This window comes from Fundulus heteroclitus, chromosome 23 (assembly GCF_011125445.2).
Source record: "Fundulus heteroclitus isolate FHET01 chromosome 23, MU-UCD_Fhet_4.1, whole genome shotgun sequence".
Taxonomy (NCBI): Eukaryota; Metazoa; Chordata; class Actinopteri; order Cyprinodontiformes; family Fundulidae; genus Fundulus; species Fundulus heteroclitus.
This window is the reverse complement of record NC_046383.1, coordinates 21,609,500-21,633,395: the sequence shown is the minus strand read 5'-3', so window position 1 is coordinate 21,633,395 and position 23,896 is coordinate 21,609,500. Positions and strand designations below refer to the sequence as shown.

At 41.7% G+C, this 23,896-nt stretch overlaps 2 protein-coding genes across 3 annotated transcripts; one reads left to right on the top strand and one right to left on the bottom strand.

Annotated features, from left to right (window-relative positions):
• The first annotated feature begins 1,569 nt into the window (after window positions 1-1,569).
• LOC118557352 (39S ribosomal protein L18, mitochondrial-like) lies at window positions 1,570-5,668 on the top strand. Its single transcript, XM_036127246.1, has 4 exons — window positions 1,570-1,811; window positions 1,890-2,058; window positions 3,466-3,700; window positions 5,377-5,668. The coding sequence occupies exons 1-4, from the start codon at window positions 1,724-1,726 to the stop codon at window positions 5,452-5,454; spliced, it is 570 nt and encodes a 189-aa protein (XP_035983139.1). The 5' UTR covers window positions 1,570-1,723; the 3' UTR covers window positions 5,455-5,668.
• A 1-nt stretch (window position 5,669) lies between these two features.
• Window positions 5,670-23,842, bottom strand: si:ch211-203d1.3 (protein phosphatase Slingshot homolog 3). 2 transcript variants are annotated; one of them, XM_036127243.1, is made up of 19 exons: window positions 23,741-23,841; window positions 21,108-21,173; window positions 20,505-20,666; window positions 19,825-19,835; window positions 17,528-17,565; window positions 17,265-17,439; window positions 16,321-16,436; window positions 16,112-16,180; window positions 15,384-15,449; window positions 13,566-13,748; window positions 13,026-13,119; window positions 12,760-12,888; window positions 12,471-12,517; window positions 12,169-12,315; window positions 9,408-9,608; window positions 9,110-9,293; window positions 8,929-9,006; window positions 8,746-8,841; window positions 5,670-7,053 (listed from the first exon to the last, which is right to left on the bottom strand). In XM_036127243.1, the coding sequence occupies exons 6-19, from the start codon at window positions 17,301-17,303 to the stop codon at window positions 6,916-6,918; spliced, it is 1,587 nt and encodes a 528-aa protein (XP_035983136.1). In that variant the 5' UTR covers window positions 17,304-17,439; window positions 17,528-17,565; window positions 19,825-19,835; window positions 20,505-20,666; window positions 21,108-21,173; window positions 23,741-23,841; the 3' UTR covers window positions 5,670-6,915. The 2 variants fall into 2 exon arrangements, with proteins under 2 accessions (XP_035983136.1, XP_035983135.1); XM_036127242.1 differs by lacking the exon at window positions 19,825-19,835 and having other exon boundaries at window positions 23,741-23,842.
• Between the last annotated feature and the right edge of the window lie 54 nt (window positions 23,843-23,896).

The window sequence follows — 23,896 nt, the reverse complement described above, 5'->3', positions numbered from 1 at the left end:
GTTTTTTGATTACTGTTATTGTGTGTAGTGTTTATTTTCAAAACCTGTGGACTTGCTCATTTGTACTGTTTAGATAGTTATGGCTTTAACAACATGATACGGATCCAAGTCTGTTACTGGTGACTTTAAATATTAAATGAACAACTCAGTATTGAAAATTGTTCTAAATAACTTGCATATTGAACGAAATCTAGTGTATCAGTTGATGGCTATACATTTCCAAAAGGTTTGTAGTTAACAAAGGTGAAGCCTAAATGATATCAAATTATTGCTCATCCCTTAACATTGATTTACTTGGCTATCCATGCTGCCTCCTGTTTGTTCTGATTACTACTTTGTCTTAGCTGCAGTCTGAAATGTTTTGTAGCCTTCCTGATCAAAATGTTTAATTTTTAATGTGTGTATGACATTCACTCCTCTTGAACATTTCTGCATTTTGTATTTATTGAGATTTTATGTGATGAACCATCTCATAGTAGCACATAAATATGGAGTGGTACAAAATACATAATTTTTCAAATTCCTTGTTAAAAATCCTAAAAAGTTTGGCAGGCATTTTTTAATCATCCCAATTTTATTCTAATATCCTTATTTAAAATGCAAACTATTGCATTCAGGCTTTGCAGTGTCAGTTGCAAATCTTCAGGAGTATGTTAACACCAGCTTTGCACATCTATGTGCTAAAACTTTTGGCCATGCGCAAAATTTCAGGGTTAGAATGAATGGGGAGTATCTGCAAACATTCAATTTCAAATTATTTCACATATTTTGCAGTTGGATTTAGGACTGGTTCTTTGATCTAAACCACTTTATTGTAATTCTGAAATTAGGTTTATGGGGATTGCCTAGACTTAGATTTAGACTCAATTTTATTTATCCCTTGGGATTGCTCCTTCAGGGAAATTCTGGTTCCAGTAGCTTATACAGAGTACAAAGGGCAGAATTAGAGCCATTGAAGATAGGATACAACAGACAATAAAATACAATATAAAATATAAAAAGAGTGTATATAGTGCAAAAAAAGGGTGATGGGTTAAAAGCAGAGAACAAATTTCGTTGTATGTTTCAATGTTTGTTTCAATGACAATAAAGATGATATTACTATCATATAAAAATCATTAAAAAAGTTGTAATGTCTAGAGTTTAGCCTAGAAGGTTAAACTCTGCCAAACATGTTTTTTTCGAGTACAAACCATCTCATCAATGTTAACCAAACTCCTTGTAAATGATGTAGAAAAACATTCCCTCGCCATGATGCTGTGTGTCACGATAGGGATGGTATTCAGGGTGAAAGCGTTTTGGATGTAGGTAAAAGAAAAATTTATTTAATTGGACCAGAAAACCTGCAAGTACACAAGGGCCTTCTAGTCTGAAGGTAAAACTTAGAAAAGTGGAAACAGACATTTTTAAATTAATATTATTGAGTTCGTTATTAAACATGTAGTATACTGTTAACTTTTCCTCAATTTTTTTTCCTTCGGCAGAACAGGATAATACAAACGTCTGTTTCCGTCCGTGCTTCTTTTCAAGTAACACCGGCTCAAGTGAACCGGATATTATTAGTGTGTCAAAGATGGCGCGCCCCTTGTCACGGTGAAACCTTGCAAAAACAGTGTTGGTTAAAAAAAAAAAAAAAAGACGTAGGTTTGCAACTCTGCAAGGAAATAAAGCTCGTCTAGATGTGAGTTCATAGCCTGGGTTTGACTCGATAAGCGGAACAGAAATGGCGCTGAGGGAAATTAGTCGTGGTGTTCGGCAGTTTCTGGGTCAAATTCATCGGTGCGGTTCTGGCGTTGCTTCACAGCGCACAGGTGAGCTGAGAACCAGTCCACGCTGCTGTCGTGGAGTCGCCGGTAGTAACCGGGTCGCTTTTTGTTTTCTTGTACCAGCTCGGTGTTTGAGTCAGGCGGCAGCTCGACCCGAACCCACTCCGAACGAGGACGAAGCCGTCAGCCCGACCTTTGTGAACAGAAACCCGCGGAACCTGGAGCAGATGGCGCTGGCGGTGAAGGACCGGGGCTGGAAGACCACCTGGCCTCACCAGCAGTTCTACCACAGGTAAAAGAAATAATAATAATAAATGAGTCAGCTCCCTGGAGCTGCAAGAAAAGGGAGTTCCCAGAATGTGATGTTGATGCCTTTCTAGTGCCACAAGGTTTAAATATATACACTCTGAGATAACATAGCTTTAATAATCCACTTTAAAATGATGATTTGTGTAGAGGACCTTTTAAGAAGAATCTAAAGAGATTTCTTCATGACGTCTCAGGAAGTGTAGGTAACCTTAAGGTTTTTATAATACTATCGAGGCGTTTGGATCTGAGTTGACTTAATATATACCAACAATAAAACATATTGACATAATAAAACTTTAACATTTTGCGGAGACTCCCGACTTAGCAGGCGTGCGTAACACCAATACAAAATGTAGCACACTTGTAGAAAATATAAAACAACATATCTCCAAAAATGAACAGTGAAAGGCTAAAATATTTATTATTTTATTATTGTGTTTTTGTTATTTGTGGTCATCTCTCAGGAGCAGAAATAAATAATAATAATAAAAAAAAAGCCTTGAAATGAAACTAAATCTACAAATTTATGCAGAAGTTGCAGCTTCGTTCACAGGAAACCAGCAAGATTCTTGCGTCATCTCTCGTGAGCGGGAAGATGTAGAAACCTGAAAACTGAGAAATTATCAAATGCTTGTAAGGGGATTATATAAATATTACTCTTACTAAGAATCCTGACAATTTTGCATCACCTCTCAAGAGGTGAAAGTATTAGGAGGTTAGAAAGGAGGATTGTTCTGAAATTGGTCGGTAGTTGTTGTGTTGTTGTTGTTTTTTTATACTCTATTTATGGCCAAGAATCCATAGTTAAAGTGTAAAACATTTGTAAAATATATATTAATCAAAGATCAAAGCAGCTCAGAAGTAACTTGACTAAATTTGTTTCGTGGCTGATTTTTGACTGGTGCATTTTCTAGTCATTATTGCAAAAATCTTGTGGTTCTGTGTTAAAGCTAAAACCATATGACCCACATTTATCTAATCAGAAAAATAAGGGGATTATTTATTGTTAAAAAACAGTAGCTGCATCTTCATTTAAAACCATCTTTATGTCCATTCATGTTGGGACATTAACAGTTTGTATCTCATCATAGACATAAATATCATAATAATTTAAGACTCGTGTGGTTTATTTGAACCGTTAATTGTCCAGATGAAGAACTGGGTAATTTCTACCTGTTTTGAATATGAGAATTTGACAAAATCCATAATAAATTAAAACTTTTCTACCCCAATTCAGTTTTTATTTTTCAGTCATTAAAATTTGTTGTTTATGTAAGAACAATCTAACTTCTAAAAGTTTCAACTTTACTTAAACTGCATCTATTAAACATGTTTAAAAAGTTTTTTTTTTTTCACCATCTCCTGTGTTTTTCCTTTCTCATCTTTTCAGGTTGATGTTCTCTCGCAGCCAACATCACGTCACCGCCGAAGTGTTCTCCTACACCTCTCCGGTTCCAGTGATCTCCTGTTCAACCAAAGAGTGGGCCGTGAAAAAGGAGCTGGCCAGCACAAACTGCGTGGTGGCATGTCAGGCCGTGGGCGAGGTGCTGGCGCATCGATGCCGGCAGGCGGGCATCACCAGGATGGTGTACAGGGCGATTCCCTGGATGTACCGCTCAGACGGAGTGAGTATTGTTTGTCCTGTGGCACGTCGCACTGCGCTTTTTCAACCAAACAACTTTTACTACTTTTAGCAGATGTTTGCTATGACCTTATGGAGGACTGACCCTGACATATTAAAAAATATAGAAATGGATACATGCTCAGTAAATATGGAAGCATAAAGTAAATGCACAAAAATACAGCAAATAAGTAAATGTGAGCAATGATTAAATTATACAATGAGACTTAAATGTCCATATCTCTTAATTAGATTATTTACTCCATTTTTAATGACCTAATTTCTTTACTTTTCGTTATAATTGTCAGCTATTTATTAATTAGTCTTTATATGTTTTAATATTTTTGTCTGTTTTATTCTTCCCTTCTTCATTTTCACTCCATTTATTTATTCCACCCTACTTATTTCTGCCTCTTTTTTCCATTTTTGTATGTATTTCTGCCTCATTATGCAAATTAAGTTCAGAGGTTGTTGTTTTTTTTTTACCATCTACAGCTGATGGCATATCTTACTTTACTGCTCAGTTGAACCTCTAGACCAGGGGTCACCAACCTTTTTGTAACTAAAAGCCACTGCATTGGCGTTGTCACACAAAGGGTTACCAGTACTGACCTTTTGAACTAGAAGAGTCAGAGTTCATCTTAACTTTATGTAAAATAAACATATTTCATGCTTTGTTATATTTTAGTTTTTAAAGCTATATAAATGCAGGTGTGAATAAACAGAAGGAGGTAGAGTTTTAGATCTTTTAGAACAGGATTGTGGGCACCACATGTGGTACTCTTGACCCCTGCTCTAGACAGATTGTTTCTGTTCCAACAGATTTAGCAATAAAACAAGACTTTAGATATCAAAACCTAGTTCGACGTTCAAAAAACAATGCCTTAAGGAATTTGAAATAAGTGCCTAAGAAGCGAAAACATCCCATCCACCCTTTAATAGACAAGATACAAAAATCAGAGCATGTTTTCTGACGTAGGAGTTTAAACTATTAACTCTTTTGGTAGACTTCAAATAAAATTGGATCAGTGTTAACATTTGTGCTTTATATAGATGGTTGGGTAGATAGATTGGAACAGTAGATCGATGTGAAAAGTATTTTCTTCCTTACAGACTATTCCTGTTTTTCTTTTTCATCACAGCAACATGTAACACAGCCTTTAAAGGGGAAACGTGCAGCAGGACGGTACTCCAAAGTACAACAGGAAGTCCACTTCTGAGTGGCTCACAAACATAGAAATTAACAGTTTTGGAGTGGCCTAGTTAAAGTTTGATTGAGGTGCCATGGCCTAACCTGAAACAAGTCCTTCGGTGTCGCTGTAGTATGGCTAAATTGAAATCATTTTGAGACAGAGTGGACCAAGAGTCGTCCTCAGTGACGTAAAAGACTCTTTGCCAGTTATTAGGTTTAGTGGGCAACCGTTTCAAATAGAGCCACGTTTATTTGTATTTCTGTTTTTTTCCTTTTGACGAAATCAAATCATGATTAGTAAACAGCATTCTGTATTTAACTCCGATTATCTTTGATATTAAAATGATCCGAGACCTTTCAGTGTTATCAAAATAAAGTGAAAACACCTGAAAAGATGGTGTGTAAATACTTGTTTAAAAGACTGAAGCATTCATTGTTTCAGGGTTAACAGGCTTGTTTTTAATAGTTTCATCTCTTTCTCTTTGCAGGTTCAGGCCTTCAGAGCGGCTATGAAGCAGGGAGGAGTCATCCTCAGTGAACCCAGGAGGAAATACATCGGGCCCTAAAATCAAGCGGCATCTTTCACATATATGGGTTTTATAAACTTCCATTGTATCTATTACAACATGTTCTTTTGTCACATTACTGTACAGATATTTACTTCATTTACTACAGTAAATGGCAATGTTAGGAGAGTGGGATTATTGTCATTTGGTTACTGTCTAAAGAAGAAATTCTACCTGATCTCCTGTGGTTTGTCAATAAAGAGACTAAACCTTGGTGGTGGGATTTGTCTTTTATTCATCACTCTGAATGTTTCATAAAGCAGAGCGAGCTGCGGAAAGCCAAGAGCTTACCACAGCAGATCAGCTTCGGGTGCAACTTGAAAGATACCAATCGGATCACGGTACAGTGCAGGGTTGCCTCAGGCAGTGTGAACAGTGTGGGATTATAAAGTGCATGTCATTGGTTTTTCAATTGTGCACATGCAGGTTTAATGACTTAAGCTTTAGCTTGGTTGCACTCAAACAAATAAAAACAAAACGAAAATAAAACCAGCATGAAGTAATGTTCCACGTCAGCTTCTGGGGACGTGTGGATAATAAAGTTCATATAAATACACAAAAGAAAAGAAACCCTGAACAATTTGGTCTCACAGGCTGGTATATGAAAAAAAAAAAACAAAAAAAAACACGCACCCAGGTCACCAGCAATTACATACGGCTACCTATTTACTTTATATAAGCACAATCTCTGGAAGTCACATTGATGAAGCCATCACATCAAGTGAGAAACTGTAGGAAAGATACAAGATGGGCCCGTCTCCTCATTGTAAAAACATAAAAACACCTGCAAATAGTTCATTCTCAGGTTGAAGGCACTCATGCAGTCCTGGTGTACACATTAAAATAAGATGGTCTACAGCTGTTCCTTACATTGTTTTTAGTTTTTAATTAAATATATTCACTGGCACACACAGGAAAAAACGGTTTGGCAAACAGGCATGCGCCATAAAACTGGCCTTTAACGCGGTCCGTAACGCACAGCTTGGAATATAGCAAAATCCTTCAATCAGAGATCGAGGGATGTCCTTTAGAAAGAGAAAGACGTGTAGAAGTGGCAGCTTAAAGCCTCGCGTTCTAACCAGGGGGTGAGAGACGACAGGTATTGCATAGATCTCTCGTAAGTGTCGAAGGGAGAGCTTCAGTAGGCAAAAAAGGGAGGCTCTGTGTGGTCATAACGACAGCACTTTATACCCATAACACCACTTTGACCGACTAAGACATCAGCTACGTGAAGTCCCGCCTGTCACCGGCACAGCAATACTGCAGAAAGAACCTTATAGCAATAAACCAGGTATTACTAGGAGCACAGATGTGCAAAAAAATAAATAAAAATAGCACAAATTACAGCATCAACTGAACCGCCTTGGCATGTTTCTTGGGTTCCAGCGCCGCCAGGATTTCCTTTATCGAACCCCCTCCCTCTTGTGGGCCCCTGAGTGTCCAGCTCCTTTGTTTTTGGCTTTAGTGCCGGCTCTGACCACCGTCCGGCAGGGAGCGCGGCTCCGGCGACACGTCAACGCACGCCTTTTGGTGGGCGAGCCCCCGTCGGCCTTGGCTGCGCCTCCGCTGATTAGGAGAGCGCCTCGGGCTGCCAGGGAGCTTTGAACAGAAGTTTGTGGTTAATGTCCAGATTAAAATACGCAGGAAATCCATGAAAAGGAGGAAACGGGGATGACGACCTTTATTGGTGAATAAAAGCATTTCCAGTTTGAACAAATGCTTTTAGTGATTGTTTTACATCCTAACCCTGCTTTAGACTTCTCCACAGCTTTACATCATACCCGTCTTGCTTTAAACCCGTCTGCTGTGTTCCTATGATGCCGTTTGTTCTCTAATGATCTCCAGCAAACCTCTGAGGCCTTCAGAGAACAGCTGGATCTATGCTGTTATTAGATTACACAGAGGCTCTATTTACCAATTAGCTGAGTTTTGAAGGTTAAGAGATATTTTTGTGCCGGCCAATCGCATTAAATCCTAATAATATTCACTGGTGTTGGCTTCTCATGTGATACGATGTGAAAAAAATTGTCAAGATACACAAATATTTCCCTCCCTTTTCAACTCATAAACTCAGATTAATTCCTATTTATAGTCAGACTTTGTGTTTGGGGCATTTCTCTGAAGAGGAATCAAAGGAAAGTTCTCAAGAGTAATTTCATCAGCTTAGATTTCCACAGACGGGGCTAAAAGTTCTTCTGGTTTTTTTTTTTATTCAAAAAGGAAATGGACCTTAATGAACATCTGTCTGTTGCTAAATACGAAAACAACTTTTCTTTTGCTTCCCCCTTACACAATCTTTAAGCCTTTTTTTCTTTTTTCCTTTAGCTCCTTTTGAATAATAATTTCACATAGCTAACCCAATGAATCTGGATGTTTGCAGCGGATTCTAACAAGTTTAGTCAGAAAACTGTCATTTAAGAAGCTGACCTCTAACCTGACCCTAGCCAGATGTATGTCGCTCCGCCTAGCTCCACTCACATCCATCTGGGACCTCTCCATAGGAATTGCCTTTATTGAAGGCTGGGCTTTACCAAAAATCCTTGCATATGATTGGATAAGCCACTTGTCTGTCATCTTTATCAACGTGCTATTTCAACCACTCACACCGAAGCTAAACCGTGACGCTGTGAGAGCGACGCAGGAAAAAACTAAACTTTTATGCGTTTGCGGCTCTAGTGGCACGCGTTTTATTGACAGTGAGCTGACAGGAAGACAGGCGGCAAAGCGCCGCGGGTCGGAGTTGATCCCGGGCTGACCGCGTTGAGGACTAAAAGCCTCCTAACATGGTTTGCGCTAACCGCTCCGCCACGGGGCGCCTCCGCGTCCGCTGCGGACGCGCCCCGGAAAACAAAACTTGCCAAATCCGGTCAGGAGAAGGGAGAAAACATCGTTTCCACCAACAAAAGCCTTCAGAGCCGTTCTCTGATGTTCTTTTAATGAAACAATATTAGGTAGATTGGACAACACAGAAAAAATAGCAGCATCAATGTTAACGCTTGCTTCTTCGATGCGAGCCGCCATTGCTGTCTAAATCAAAACAGTCTCACGTCACGGTCACTTCTCCACTGCGTCACATCTATGAAACTCCAGCCCTGCGTCCTGATTGGCTAGACAATAAAATTGGTTGGAGAAATCACTTTCTATGGGAGATGTCCCAGATGTATGTGAGTGAAGCTAGGCGGAGCGACAGCCATCTGGCGAGAGTCAGGTTAGCTGATCTCATGATGTCATCTACAAATGTATCCCACTGCTAATCAGTTTTTATAGAGCGAATGCAAAGGGTTTATTTACCTGTTCGTGGCCCTTTTCCCCGTCGTCCATTTCACTGATGGACTGCATGAGGGAGAACAGGTTCATCCGGCCGCTGCGGTTCACGCTCGAAGCAACCTTTGGACGAAAGAGACGCGTGGTAAACCGTCAACGTCAACCAGACGCAACGTTCGTGTTGGCGCGTTCGCGACCTGATCGGCTGACCTTGTCTGGCTCATTTATGGTGATGATGGGACCCGTTTCCTCCGGGCCGTCCGATTGTTGAGGCGGTCCGTGAAACACCTGAGTGCGTTTGAGGAATAAAAGAAGCCATCAGTCAGCCGGTATGCATGAAAACTAGAGGGGTTTCAATGTTGAATGTTTGTTTGGAAAATGACAGAATTACCTCTTGGTCTTCCTCTGAAATTTCTTCCTCGTCTGACCCCTCGACATTGTCTTCGTCCTCCTCCTCCTCCTCCTCCTCATCGTCTTCATCCTCGTTCGCCTCTCCTGGCTTGGAGTCCTGCTCACTCTTGTCCTTTCGCACAGACTTCTGTCTCGCCTTCCAGAGAGCGCTGTGACGCTGCTGGCTGCAAGGACGAACAAACAAACACACGTCACAGCTCCCCCCCCACCATCACACTTCATGCTCCGGACACCCTCTCCTGGAGGAACGCGGCGTTCGACGTGGCGTCAGCTCCTACCTTGCGTTGAGGATGCCGCTGTAGGTCTGCAGCTGCTTCAGAAAGCCCTCGTTGGGCTTGATGATGGACCGGCAGTCCCTGACGTAGGTCAGCGCCTCGTCCAGGGACCAGCGCTGCTGCTTCATGGCGTAGGCGATCACCGTGGACGCGGATCGGGACACTCCCATCTTACAGTGCACCAACACGGCCTGTCCGCTCTTCCTGTGACACACGGAGGAAGGAGGTTGACAGTCTGAGGTATAATTACAACACAGCGTGTTATTCAGAGGAACGCTGCTCTCGCCGGTGAAACTCTTGAGCAGTCTGGGAAACCGGTGTGTGCGAGTCTCAAACATCAGGCTTTCTGAGCAAAACCAAAACTGAAGAATAGAGAAGCTGCCGTCTTCTGTTTCGGTCCTGATGATGTGTCAGTCAGCATTTGCAGCCGGAGCAGCTCTCATATGCTAAACTTAGACTTGGTAGACACTCAGACTGTCTGAATAACCGTCCTCTGGATCAGCATTTGGTTTTTAACATGCGGAACGCTGCAAAAATGGATCTAAAAATAAGTAAAATGTTCTTAAAGTTAGTGTATTTATCCTTGATTTGAGCAGGTAAATAAGACGATCTGCCAATGCAATGAGTATTTTGACCCATTAAATAAGATAATTAGACATCCTGCACTTGAAATAAGATGATGGAGATGAGTTGTTCCTATTTTAAGTGCATAATTCTTATTCCATTGGCAAATCATCTTATTTACCTGCTCATATCAAGGACAAATACACAAATTTTAAGAACATTTTACTTATTTCTAGTTCAGTTTTTGCAGTGAAGAGGCTTGGGTTGAAGTTATACATTACACAATATTTAAAAAGAGATAATTTGAAGTTAGTAAAAAAAAAAAAAAAAAAAAAAAAAACGGTTAAAAAGATGGTCTGGATAAGAAAATAAATAAATCTGACTTCAATCCACTGACGTATTTATGCCAAAGAGTGTCTCAGAGCTCAACAGCTACTTGTGCCGAGGTGACACATCAGCTCAGCACAAAGTCCAAATTACAACACATCTCACTAGAATGTTATAAACATGATAGGGGCCGGCTGCTCGGCTGATTGGAGGACTTTTGTGCGGTTTGCAAGCTCCCTGATAATTTTCAGATGGCTTTGAAAATTCATGGCAGCGTGCCTAATGGCTTGGTTTAACGTCTGCTTCACCTCCTTATTCGTGTTTTTTTTGTTGTTTTTGTTTTTTGCATGAAAGCTTTTCTTTGATTAAAGAGTCGCCTTCAATGGCATTTAAAGGAAGCCCACTCGCATGCGGGTTTGTTTCCACCATATTTGCTACAGCAGTAAAGCTATCCCAATGATTTATTAGCTTTAGAGACAGCAAAGAGTAAGTTTTCAATTCAGCCAGATGTTAAGAAAATCAACCAGACATAATGCGGGGGTGGGGGGTCGGGAAGTGTATGTCTACTCATTTGGCTGTGAACACAGATTGAATATCTAGATGAAGAATCTGGGCTCAATAAAACATGTCAGAACTCCTCAGAGCAAAAGATGTTAAACGCACGTTTAAAAATATGCACACCCTCCGCTCACAGTTGGTTGAAACCGATTCAGCCTGCTACAGAGAAACCACGAACTTGATGTCGCCCTCAACAAGCTTTAGAATATTTCAGGCCGAATGTTTGATCGGACCTCTTCGCAGACTTGACAGAGTTAATTTAGATCAGCTGGTTTCCAAGCATGAGCCTGATTTTTAGGCTCAGTCCATCAGTCGTGACCAGGTTGAGGTTTTAGGAAGTTTTAAAAAGATCCTTCCTAAATCTGCGTGTTTAGGATCATTGTCCTGTTGGAATACCAGACCGTTTTAGGTTTTCATTCATTTAAATGCTGTGCCAATAACACTGGTGGATACAACCCCAGTATTCTCCTTCCACCACCATGCTTGTCAGATGGTACGGTGTTCCTACGTTTTAAAAGCCAAGCATTGGCTCCTTGACCAGTGCAAATAAATTGTTAGTTTGGTCTGACTATGAAATGTTTCCATCTGTCTGTCCATTCATCTATCCCAGTTTATTTGATATTGGATCTGAGGGCAACAGCTCCAGGGGGGAACATGCAACATGCGACATGCAACCTGGACAGATCGCCGGCCCATCAGACGGCAACACAGAGACGTACAGACTCTCACACTTTAGAGCAATGAGTCGTGTGTTTGGGCTGTGGGAGGAACCCAGAGAACCTGGAGAGAACTCGTGCATGCACAGGGAAAACATGCAAACTCTATGTAGAAAGACCCCTGGTCAAACCCGGGGTTCGAACCCAGGACCGAAGAAACCAAGTCTGACAAGAGGAATCCCTCTTGTCAAAGAGGAATTATGCCAGAAGCTTGCTAATAACAAAAAAAAAAAATTGTAGTTTCTCTGTGGCATCTATCCAAATGTCCGTGGGGCCATCTATATATATATATATATATATATATATATATATATATATATATATATATATATATATATATATATATATATATATATATGCAGTCTTTACCCACTGTGGATTAGAGAGAAAAAAATGGCAGCTCAAATGCATCAGTACAAGCCCAAACTATTGTCATAATAATCCCTGCTGATGAGAGCGTGCAAGTTTGTGACCAGCAAGGAGAGCGGTGGGAAAGTGGTGGCGACAGCATGCTTCCTCACTGTCACACGGGCCTAAAAAAGGAAACTTCTTTGCTTCAATTCAAACTGTGCACCCAGAAGCATTTTAAAGAGCTCCACCTCGCAGAGTCGATGAAGTTGTACGTGTCTGGCCAATGAGCGAGCAGGTCGGTGGCCTCCACGTCATACACTCTGATGTTCATGTAAGTGAAGGATTCTGGGAAAAAGTTGTCGATCTCCTTTGTGACATTCAGGATGTAGCCAACGCTGAAAAGCACACAGAAGCAAGGGGCGCATTAGTGACTCAGCAAAACAAAGCGTATGGCTCTCAATTATATATGTCCTGAAACAATCGGACACAGAGATACGGGGGGCGGACGGATCGGTGGGGACGTCTGCAGGCAAGAACAAAAAACACTAACTTGTTTTTCTGCAGCTCCTCGAAGTTAGCCGCGTTCCACTCGGAGCCCTGAAACCAAAAACGTTCAAAACAGAAAGTTAGTGAAGCTGACAAGGAGGCGGAAAGGGCCTGCAGAGAAGAGCCGTCTTCCCTATCACTGTCAACACACAATCTCCCACGAAAGGGGAAGTTACAGTCATATGACAACATCCTGGCGAAAGCTCGCTTCTGCCAGTTTATTGACCTCTGCAGGGAAAGCCCTGTTTATTGCGCTACGGTTTACTGCAGCCTTAAGGCGCACGTTCACCTACCAGGTAGAGGTAATCAAATATTTTAGAGGGTTTGTCCATCTGAGCCATGGTAACCAAGATCTCGTTATCAATGTACTCCTTGTAGGGTCTCATGTCAAACCCTATCCTGGACTCCAGGGCAATGTGCACCTGCGGAAACAAAATGAAAAGTCAAAACAGCACGTGCATTTGAGCGCTCATTAATTATTTTACCCCCCTGCGGGAAAAAAAAAAAATGCTGTTTTTAGACCCACTTCCTCTCTGCCCACCGCCCACACACGTCTCACCATTTTAGACGTGAGATTGTCCAGGTCCTCGGTCATCATGATGTCTCTCAGATGCTCTTTGATGAGTCTTTCATTGGAAATTCTGTCTGCAGAGCTTTCCAAATAAAAAAAACATAAAAAGCAATTTAACAATAGGAGTAGAGGACTAACTTATTCTATATTTATGTCTGCAGGCTGAAAGTGAAACGTAACACACTATAACTCAAACATTAATCAGATTCAGCGCCAACAGATGTGTTCAGATATATTGATGCACTCTGCTGTAAACGTAATCTCACTTTTTACTTACTCTATCCGCAGAGTAATGGCTGTTACAAAAAAAAAAAAAAAGCTCTTTTGTCTCTAAACGCATGTTTTGTTTAGATAAGATCTTGCATGCGCTGCCTACTTTTAAACGGTTTGTATCTCCACTTTTAACAAAGTGCATACCATGGAGACAGTTTCCTGTTCCACCTCTGGTTGCAGAAGTGTTTCACATCACTAATATAAAACACAAAAAAGTAAAAAAAACAACAACAAAGCAAAAAACAGGCCTCTAACCTTGGTCCATTACTGTCCTTGCGCACCGACTCCAGGTCGTTCAAGACCTCCCACTCGTTCAAGCAGAAGCGATCGGACTGAATGTTTCGGGCGTAGTGCTGGGCCCACTCCAGCCCGCTGCCCGGGATGACGGCTGCCTTGACCGCTCGCTCGCAGCAGCTGTGCAACACCTGCAGGATTGACCTTAAAGGGGCGGATAAGGGGTAGAGGGTTCACGTTTGCCGTTGGTGCAAGCAGACAGCTCCTAACACAGGATATCATACAACGTACGAGCGAGCAAAACATTCACGCCCCTTAAGCCCGTTCACATTTGGTCAACACAAAGCAAGGATGGAGATGGTGGACATGAAGAGCTGGTCGTTGGAGAGGAGAAGCTGGTCGATGCAAAAGACTTGAGACTGGGGCTTAACCTGACTCCGCCAGATGGATTTGCTCCGCATATCCATCTGGAAACCTTCCGTTGAAGTAATTTTGGGAAGGGGCGAAAATACTGGTTAGCTGATTGGCCTATGTTGGTGATAGACGGGCCAAATAAACCAATCAGATCAACGAAGCATATGACGTACTAACAGAGCGACGACGAAAACACAACCACAAGCCAAGCTACTCTTGCTGCTGCAGGTAAAGGCTCGTTAGCTCAGCAAAAACATATTTTCCTCTGAGAAAAGCCTCCAGAGCAGTGTTTTCCTCTTCTTTCAGTGAAGAAATACTCTGTAATTCCGATAAAACTTGCTCTATAGCCACGCTAACGCTAGTTTCATCGGCTGAAGCAGCTATGTTCTTTAGACTGAACTGTCGCGCTTCTCGTTGCGTCACACCTCAACCCGCCTCAAAGCCAACGCTGATTGGACGTTCGTTTGGTGAACGGCTCCAAATTTTCTTTAACGGAAAGTAGCCAGACTGATCTGCGAGTGAAACCTTGAAAGCTCGCGAGATCAGGATGGTCTCACGAGGCTAACTGGGGCTAGCTTTGGCCACTAATTTCAGAATCCTCTTCAAAACCAGAGGAAGAAAGCAAGAAGTGGAGCCTTCCATGGCTGGGGTAAGGGGTAAGCTTAGGAAAGGGTGATCTAGCACAAGGAGAAACCTGCTGTACTGTGTCTTCCCGGACAAGAGGGGGTCCCCAAGAGGTACAAAGGTTTCCCCACCTCGCATGTGCCGCTTTCAGAGGATTTTAGATTGGACTTTCAAGATTTCATAAGACTCTTGGCTGTGGAACCATCCGTTTTTCTTTAACATGTGGCTGCAGACTCAACTCACTGCCCATCAATCGTGAACTACAGCCCATTAAACAGAGTCCTGCAGTGCATTTGGCAATGCATTTCTTTTTCCAGGAGGTTGGTGACTAGTTCATTATCCAACAACAGTGAAAGAGTCTTTGTTTCTAAGGTTTGGGCTGCAAGCCACCTGAAAGGTTGCAGATTCAGTGCATCGTCTGTGTGAACGCAGGCGGGTAATAGCAAACCTGCAGCCTAAACAAATTTCTTCACAAACAAAAATTACATTGACCAAAGTTTTTGTTTTTTTTCTTTTACAGAAGGTGAGAAGTTAACACCAGTGGTTTATGCAAGGCTGGAACACGCCTCATGAAGAGATTTAGAGTTAACTGTGATGGAAGGTGGGGACTTGATGGCTCTTCTCCAGATCTTTTTAGGATTCCAGTTTGACACAGTTTTCTGAGAACCGGCACAAAAAAATAAAAAGAACTGAAATGCCCGAGGGTTAAAAATGAAATGCGAGCACATCTTGGCCCAGCGAACACTGCCCAGGACTCCCGTTTATCACGGCGCTCCCTTCTCTTGTGTCAGCAGCACTCACCACATGGTCTGCATGGAAACTGGTTTGAAATTTCTGGTGTCCACTGCCGACGTCACACTAAAACCACTGCGAAGAGAAAAACAAAGGAATACAGATCTGAGCTCTGATAACAAACTCCCGAGAAGAGACAGATAAGGAGGAGCGTTTTGGAGGAACAATCTGATAAACGTTTGGTGGAAAAGACGCGGTCGGCTCCACACGGCAGAAAGGAAGCGTTCAGAACACGTTCAGCGGCATCTGCGGCGAATAGAGTGAAAAATGTAAATGCGAGCGCAGCGAGAAAGACGAAAAAACATGAAACAGCTACAGGTGTGATCCGGCCTTATAAGGGGTGAGCACGCTGGTGTGACATGGCAACCGATCAGAGCATCTTGAGCGACACTCGGCATGTGACGGCCGATCGGTTTGTGCTAAGCAGGCGCAGTCCTCACACCATGTGAGCCTGAATGTTTTAGCCCCGCTTCACAGACACTCGATGCGTTCAGAACAACAGCAGAGCCACTCCAGCTCTCAGCAGCTGAACTCTCCATGAAAACATGTCTTCGTGTTTATGTAAGAGTCTGGGAGAGCGAGAGCGAAAGAGAGAGAGAGAGAGAGCGTGTGTAATTTATAGCAAATGAGTCAACTCTATAAATATCACTTTGTCCCTGGAAGGAATCCCAGACAGCACACTGCAGACTGGTTTCGCTCCAAATCATCTCTTGCTAAATTTTTAAAACGTCTCTTACCCATCTCCGTCCAGATACACTTGCGTGTCGCTCCATACCGGCAGAACCAGGCCAATAGTGCAATGGTCGCTGCGGAGAGACGCAATGCAGGTGAGGAATTTGGATTTGACAGGTTTAAAGCAAAAATAAATAAATAAATAAATGAATAAAAAAGTGTTAGCCTGCACATAGCTTGTGAAACGGTACACCAGCATCTAAGTTACCCACACCTGTCCGAGCTTGGGAAATCCATGCCCAGCAGAATGTTCTCTTGTCTGCTAGCCAGCGTGGAGACGACGATCAGATACCTGACCCTGACCGTGCTGACCGACTCCAGTTCCACCGCCTGCGTGACAGAGGGCAAGACAGAGGGATGAGACTAGTCAGTGCCAAAACCAGTTATTTGACTGTACGCTACGGGACATTTACTGAGCAGATTGCTTTCTTTTTCCAAAAAGAAGGAGACAAAGGGGATAACATCAGGATTAAGGAGAAAGAAAGATTATGGAGAATTTCCTCATCTTTTTACGCCTTTCTCAGATAAGTTTTCTGTCACACTTCAAAGTTGATCACTCTGCTGCACGATTAGCAGGAAAGAGATCAGAACCTGAAACCGATTCCCTCCATCATACGGTGTTGTAAACCCTGTACACGTTTAGATTAGTGGGGTACCAATTTAGGGGTTTGGACGTGTTGAGATGATCCAGAAACCCACACAAAATGATAAAAGATTGCTGCATGCATTCTTGGCTACAACTTGCTACAAATAGGCTCAAGATCTGGGCTTTTAAAAAAGGGATGGTCTCAAAACCGCTAGATTGTTTTTATACCGTTCCTGCAGTTTAAAGTGCTTTTTAATGAGATGCCAGGATATCTGATTAACTGCCACTGAAGGAACGCTGCATCTGTTATGAATACTAAAACATTGCAACAATAATTTAGCTATTACCCATGACAGTAGTAATGAAGTAGCATCAAGAAAATTTTTTTTTTTGTATGAAATCATAACCTCGAGATAACTGCAGCTAGTTCAACAGACGCAAAAGCCTTAAAATTGGATCTGTATGATCTGCACTGGGGTAAATTTTAAACAAAATCCTTCCCATGCCTCATTTTTTTTTTTTCAGGCTTTACTAATCACAAATGCAACGCGCATTGCGCTGCCGGGGCTCACCAGCCTAATAGTGTCTTCCGGCCTGAGCTGTTCAAGCATGGCGTGGAGGTGTCTGTGCCGTATCGCCGATGCTCCGGTGCCTTTCTTCACAGGAGAAGTCACGTCATCTTTGAGAGGCCCGGAGTCGCCATCGTCCAGCAGGAGGACAGCTCCTTTAATGAGAGCAAAGCTCTCTCTGGACACGGGCCGACAGAGAACGATTAGTTTCACACTGTTATCTTCAGAAAGCTGTGAAGTTTATTGGAGAATGGGTAAATATCTACCTTTTCTGAAGTCGTCCTCTCCTTTGGAAGCTTTCGTCCTTCAAGATAAATCCCCAAAAGAAACATCTCATAAGTTGGATGGCACAGTAAAATATATAAAGCCTCTTTTATGCTTGTGCATGCTTGACTCATAGTTAGTGGTGGTTAATGGATTAATGGCAACCTTGGCAGACTTCTCCTTTGTGTGTGTATTTATTAACCCTTTCTCCCCTTTCCGTTCATTGAATCATGACCAGATCCCGGAATAATGAGATTTTTTTTTAGATCATTTTTATTTCTTAAAACTCAGAAGTTTACAGTATTTGGTCACTGTTAAACTGTATAACTTGGGTCAAATGTTCTCCTCTCTACATGCTTCTCATAATAGTTTCTGAAATTTTGCCCAGTTCCTCTGGACAGAACGTAACTGAGTCAGGTTGGTTTCTGCGCACCTTTTTCAGCTCCTCCCAGGTATTTTCTATCAGACTGAGATCTGGGCTTTGTGGTGGCCACTCCAAAAAAAAAATGTTTTGTTTGTCCCCAAGTCACTTTGTGACCAATTTGGTAGAATGCTCAGAGTCATTGTCCACCAGGAAAACCCCAGTTGTACCAAAGCTTTAACTTCCTGGATGATATCTTCTCTTTCCTCATGATGCAATCCATTTAGTGAACTTCACCAGCCCCTCCGGCAACAAAAACAATCTGCTACACAACATGATGCTCCTTCCTACTTCCCAGTTGGGATACTGATCTCAGGCTTCCCTCTTCTCCTTCGAAATATAACATGAAAACAATCTTTGTTTCAATAAACCACTAGCGGTGTCTACACAAAGTAAATGAGCGCATTTGAAGATTGGAATGTGGCTTTTTATCTTGCTTTCAGAGCAATGGCTTCTTCCTCACCGAGTGGCCTTTAGGCCCATGCTGGTCCAAGAATCGTTTCACTGTGAAGACTCTCTTACCAGCTGGGGTCCAGTCACGCATTTCACACTGAAACAGGTTCTGTGTCCCAGAGAACCTATCTCCTTCCAATGGGGCTCAAAAGGGCACGTGATCTTATAATGCTGCAGTCGCCATAGCCCTGGGCAACAGCTTTTGTTCACGTTTGGATGTGGTGCTTTGAGAGATAGAGACGCAAAGTGCTTAAAAGACGGACCATACAAAAGATAAGGTCAAGAGACTGTACTGAGACAAAGCTAGATCTTGTTCCGGATCTTCGTCATCTGGAAATAATCTTTAGAGTCGGCGTGACAGTTAATAAATAACACAGCACGTTTGCACCATGTTTTTAACTTTTTTTAAAACAACAGAACAGAAACAAAGGCAGCGTTGTGGATGCAGACGGCGTAAACAAACAGAAGCCTGTGTTCAGGTATTCCAGGTATCCCACAATGCAGTGCGGTTGCTACGTCACCCTTCCAAGCCCGGTAAGGTAAGATGGCCGGATATTCTCCAAGCTGCTTCTGCTTGTCTGAACAGATCCAGGTGGCAACCTCAGGAATTTGGAAACCGTGCCCGAGTAGGAACCAGATTTGTGGCGGGGCACGATTCTTTTTCATATTTATTTTCATTTTCCCAGGCCTTCACAAAGGCAAGTAGTGTGTCTGAGTCATGCCTTAAAATACATCTCAAAGAAACAGATGTCATTAATTAAATTATCAGAAGCTCAAAAAGCTTTGAGTTCCTCTGGGCGTTCCCCAATTTGCTCAGAACAAGCGTAACCTTTGTGTATGTAAACTTCTGACTTTGAAGAAAGTAGAAAATATTTATTCAGTCACCATTCAGAGATAATTTTCAAATATTCTGCCATGGGCAATAAACCACATTGACCACGTCAAAACCCACCAATTATTGTCATGTGCAAACATTTTTCTGTATTTTATAGATTCTGTTTTTTAGTGTCCAGCGTGCATATTTCTATACACTGTGGCACACCATTCATTTTTGCTGTTTGCCTACATAAGATCACTGCACAACTATCCACGTTTTTTCAAACACTCTCCAGTCATATGTCTTCATCATTAAAGACAATTAGGACGATATTTGTTTATAAGGTTTTTCCCCCCCCTCAGTGCACATGTAAACATGTAAGACAATCACAAGTTTTTTATTTGTATGCATAGCAAAAATGGGAGCTGGAGGTGGGATTAAACCAAACCGATAAAGAGCAAAATTACAGAGGAAGAAGAAATCTAAAGAAAAAAAAAAAGCCCATGGCACCAGAAAAGAGAAGGGGGTGAAAAACAAGAGAGAAGTAGCAGTAGCACTGATGAAAAGGAAACAAGGAAAGAAAAAAAAACATGAGACAGTAACGTTACCTTTTACGCAACTGACAAGTCCAGACAGAGTCAAGAAAAGAAAATTAAAGAGAAGTGGGCAGGAGCCAGGAGAGGAACGATGAGGAGGGGTGGAAAAAGGAAAAAAAAAAAAGGAGAAAACAGCATATTAAGATAGTTGGTGATTAGATTCTGTGACAAAATGTGCAAAGAATGAGACTTGGAGCCAGACTTTAGTCATTTATGGTTTAGTGGACAATGATAAAGAACAGAACAAGGCAGACTTTTAACATTGTTTTCATGATGTAGCGTGAAAGAGAGAAGATAGAAGACAGGAAAGACAGTGGCCAGAGACAATGCGATTACATGATTAAATGCATTTGATTAACAGCCTCGAAAAGCATTCAGACAGAAATAAAGGTTGTTCATTGGCTTTATTTAATGGTTTCTAGACTGTGAAACTGTGGTAAGACCCATCAGCAAAAGCAATTCCCTGGCAAACAAACAAACAAAGGGCTCATCATCCTCCAAGCAAACTGTGTGCTGGTATCCACAAAGAGAACACATTCAGGGGGTTGTTTTTTTTTTTCCTCTCTCCCCCACACCTGCCTTACAGGTCTCCTTACAAACATAGGCTCTGATCTACGTGCAGATAAAGTAAGCAACTGGATATCTGGGGAGACGGCACGTACGGTAAGGCGCGGGGACCGTGAGAGACTCACCGGGGCCGTGGAGATGGATGGGAGCCTGTGTAAGGTCAACAGAGCCATTACACGGTACGAGTCTTCCTCCAGCGAGCCAGTGGTGTCTGGCAGGCCCAGACAGGTTCTGCAGGTTCCTCAGCCAACAGCAAGCCGTTGGTGCTAGGGCACCTTTTTTTCCCCCTGAAATAGCAAACAGATAATAAGATATGATTACCGCCAATAGATGACATTCTTGGCCAAACATATGCTTTTGTTTACTGTGTTTTGGAGGCTAAGTTTTATGCGACCCAGAGCTTTCAAAGCTGCCAAATCATTTTAGCGTTCAGCAGGGCCAAGATTTAACCTTATTAGGAAAAAAAAGTTGAGTAAAAGATGTCTGGGCATCTCAGCTCAACATTTACGTCTCTGTAAAGAGTTAATTAATTTAGAAGAAGTGATTGTGAGATGTGATTGTACAGTTTTTATGTGAGGCGAGCAAAAGAAATCCAGAATATTTAATGTGATAAGGCTCTGACTCATCATTTTTAAAAGATCAGATGATGCAAATTTGCTTCAGACATCTCTTACTCCTCAAAACTCTTTTTCATAACCTGCATCCGTTGGTTTCTGTAAGATGCTCACCAGAAATCCACCGAGCCCTGGCTGATACAGGTTATCGATTTTCTTAGATGCCTGACCAGCCAGTACCTAGAAGACATAAAAACAATTAAACTTGCATCGTGTTCTTTGATATAGGCAGTGGTTTAAATGCAACAAAAACGAACAATAAACAAGCAAAAAAAAAAAAAATAAAATAAAATGAATATGAAGAAATTATAAGAAATCTCCAGTTTATGCATCAGAGCAGTTGTCCCTATGTTATTTTTATTAAACCCGGAAAAAGTGCAACAAAGTACGCGTTCGGTTTCCAGATCCAAAATGACGGAACTTCTACTGAAAAATCTGATTTGTAACTATTTAATCTGCCAATCAAGTGAAAATTGTAATTAGAGATAATCTATGGCTGATTGGTTGGTATACCTCTACTTCTGCCTCTTTTCTCTGATCCTTAATGCAATCTTTGTTTTGTTTTTAAGCTAGAGGAAGGAATCGGAGGTCAAGAAGGCCATTACATTAGCCAGTTTCTATAATACACATAGCGATTAGTAAAAGTAAAGATGATGTCCAAAGAACCAAGGAAACTGTTAGAGAAAACTGTGAGATTCTATAAACAGGCACATCAATACCCATCTGAACACATTGAGCCGTCAGTAGCATTTATCAGACTTTGAAGGTGTTGGAGCACTTTCCTGTTAGAGAGCCACGCTGGCATGACCTTCATGTAAGAGCGGTCAGAATAAAACCCATCCTCACTAAAAATGTCTACGAGTTAACATATAAAGAGCCCTGAGTCAGTTTGAAAAAAAAAAAAAGGGTATAATAAGCAAACATGTATTAAGAAACAACCTTTTTGATGAACATCCCTGATTGTGCAAGCAAGGTGGTGGCTCCATCATGCTTTGGGGCTGGGTATCAACAGTGACACAAGGAACATTGCGAGTTTGCAGAAGGAGAACTGACTTGAGGATGGCCTTTCAAACTACTTAATACATTGAGTAAAAAAAGAATAATCTCCAAACAAGGATTGAGAGACTTCTGACTTAAAATAAAACTCTGTTTACAATTGCTGACATGTTCAGAAGGCCGATTCTAAAAATTATTGGCCATGCAGCCTGCACAATTTTACTTAGAGGAAGGAGTTTTTAGGCAGAAATTACAACGGAAATGTAAAAAGTGTTTTTCCTTTAAATATTTCACAAAGAGTTGATCAGCTTTTGAATTCAACTTTTGGGATTTAAAGTACCCTTTGCGTAAAACAACGATTGTTAGTAAGGCAAGGGGAGTGTATTTATATAGCACCTTTCAGTAGCAAGATGGTTCAAAGTGCTTTTTACTGGTTAACGGAGACGCACAAATAGATTCGTTATGTTTTCCTAATAACCCGAAACCTTACCTCTGATGCATGAATGGGGATAATCTTGTAATTCCTTAAATTTTTGTTACATTTTAAGCCACCCCCTCTGTTAAGGGACATGCAGCTCTCTTGCCCCCCCCCCCTCCCCCCTCCCTCTTCATTAGAACAACTAACCAGAATCAGTTAGAATCAGAATTGGCAGGTAAAACAAAACCAGAAATCGGTATCGGCAAGAAGAACCCGATCAGTGCCTTCTTTTCAAAAAGCCTTTCACTGTCACTTTAATTAGTATAGTTCTAATTCATTGCAAGTGTCTAGAAAGGCGTTAACCAGTTAGCTTTACCTGAGGATAAGCAACAACATAATCAAGTCAAATATAATATTATATGGATTCATAGTAGTTTAAAATTGATTTAGAGCGGCATCATATTAGAAAAACACATAATTGCGAAGTTATTTTAAAAATAATGCAAATATCATATCAAATGCAATTGTACCATCTTGTCTCTTATTAAAATTGCTCTTTAACATCAGTAGCTATGAGCGTAAAAAATATGACATAAGTGCAAATACTGCAGTCCAAGCAGTCTTTGATGTACATTAGTGCAATGATAATCGCTATACAGTTGATTAATTTATTTATAACACTTAAGCCATTTGGACACATTTTCAATCTGAAACTGATTCAACTTATAACAAACATCATAGTCATAAAGGTTCCAATTAGAGAGAAGTAGAACCAAAAAAAAAGGTTACTTAATTTACATGTAGAGGTTTCATGCCTGAAGGTAGACTGGTAAATAAGAGCTTTGGGTAATATCAAAGAGCGACTATGACAAAACAGTTTACATCATCTGCTGAGAACAAACAGAGAATCTCCTGGCCAGCTTTCCCCGTTATTCATGCAAAGCACAGGGTGTACTGTGGCTGCTGCCCATCACTGTATGATCAGCGGAGCTGCGCCTGCAGCGTAGTAGGCTGTGGCAGAAATTACGCTCTTTAAGCCTCGGTCTTGCTGATTTTTAACATAACAAAAAAAATATGACGCTACTGAATCTGTATCGCTAACATTTCCCTTTTGGCGAATACAAATGGTTTGATATTACCAAGTGCGCTACAAGTAACTGTGGTTTGGTCACAGCAGCAAAAAAAAAAAACACGCAACAAATCAGCAGCGGAATCTGTGGAGCCAAGCTTCCCAGCGGACCGAGCGGCTCCGGGGTTTCACCGCTGCTGGGGCTGCGCTCCCACAGACAGCAGGAATGTGGACCAGCCACCAAGAAACGCGTCCATTTCCTACCTTTCCAGACTGGGTCCTCGGCTCTAATTTCCTGTTTTTTGCCGTCTGGGTATGTGTCTTCCGTACCCAGAGCTCCTGATTCCGCCCTCTGCTGCTGTCGACGGACCATTTACAGCAGAGCGAGCGGAGCGGGCGGTCGCTGCTCCGCCGGGCTGG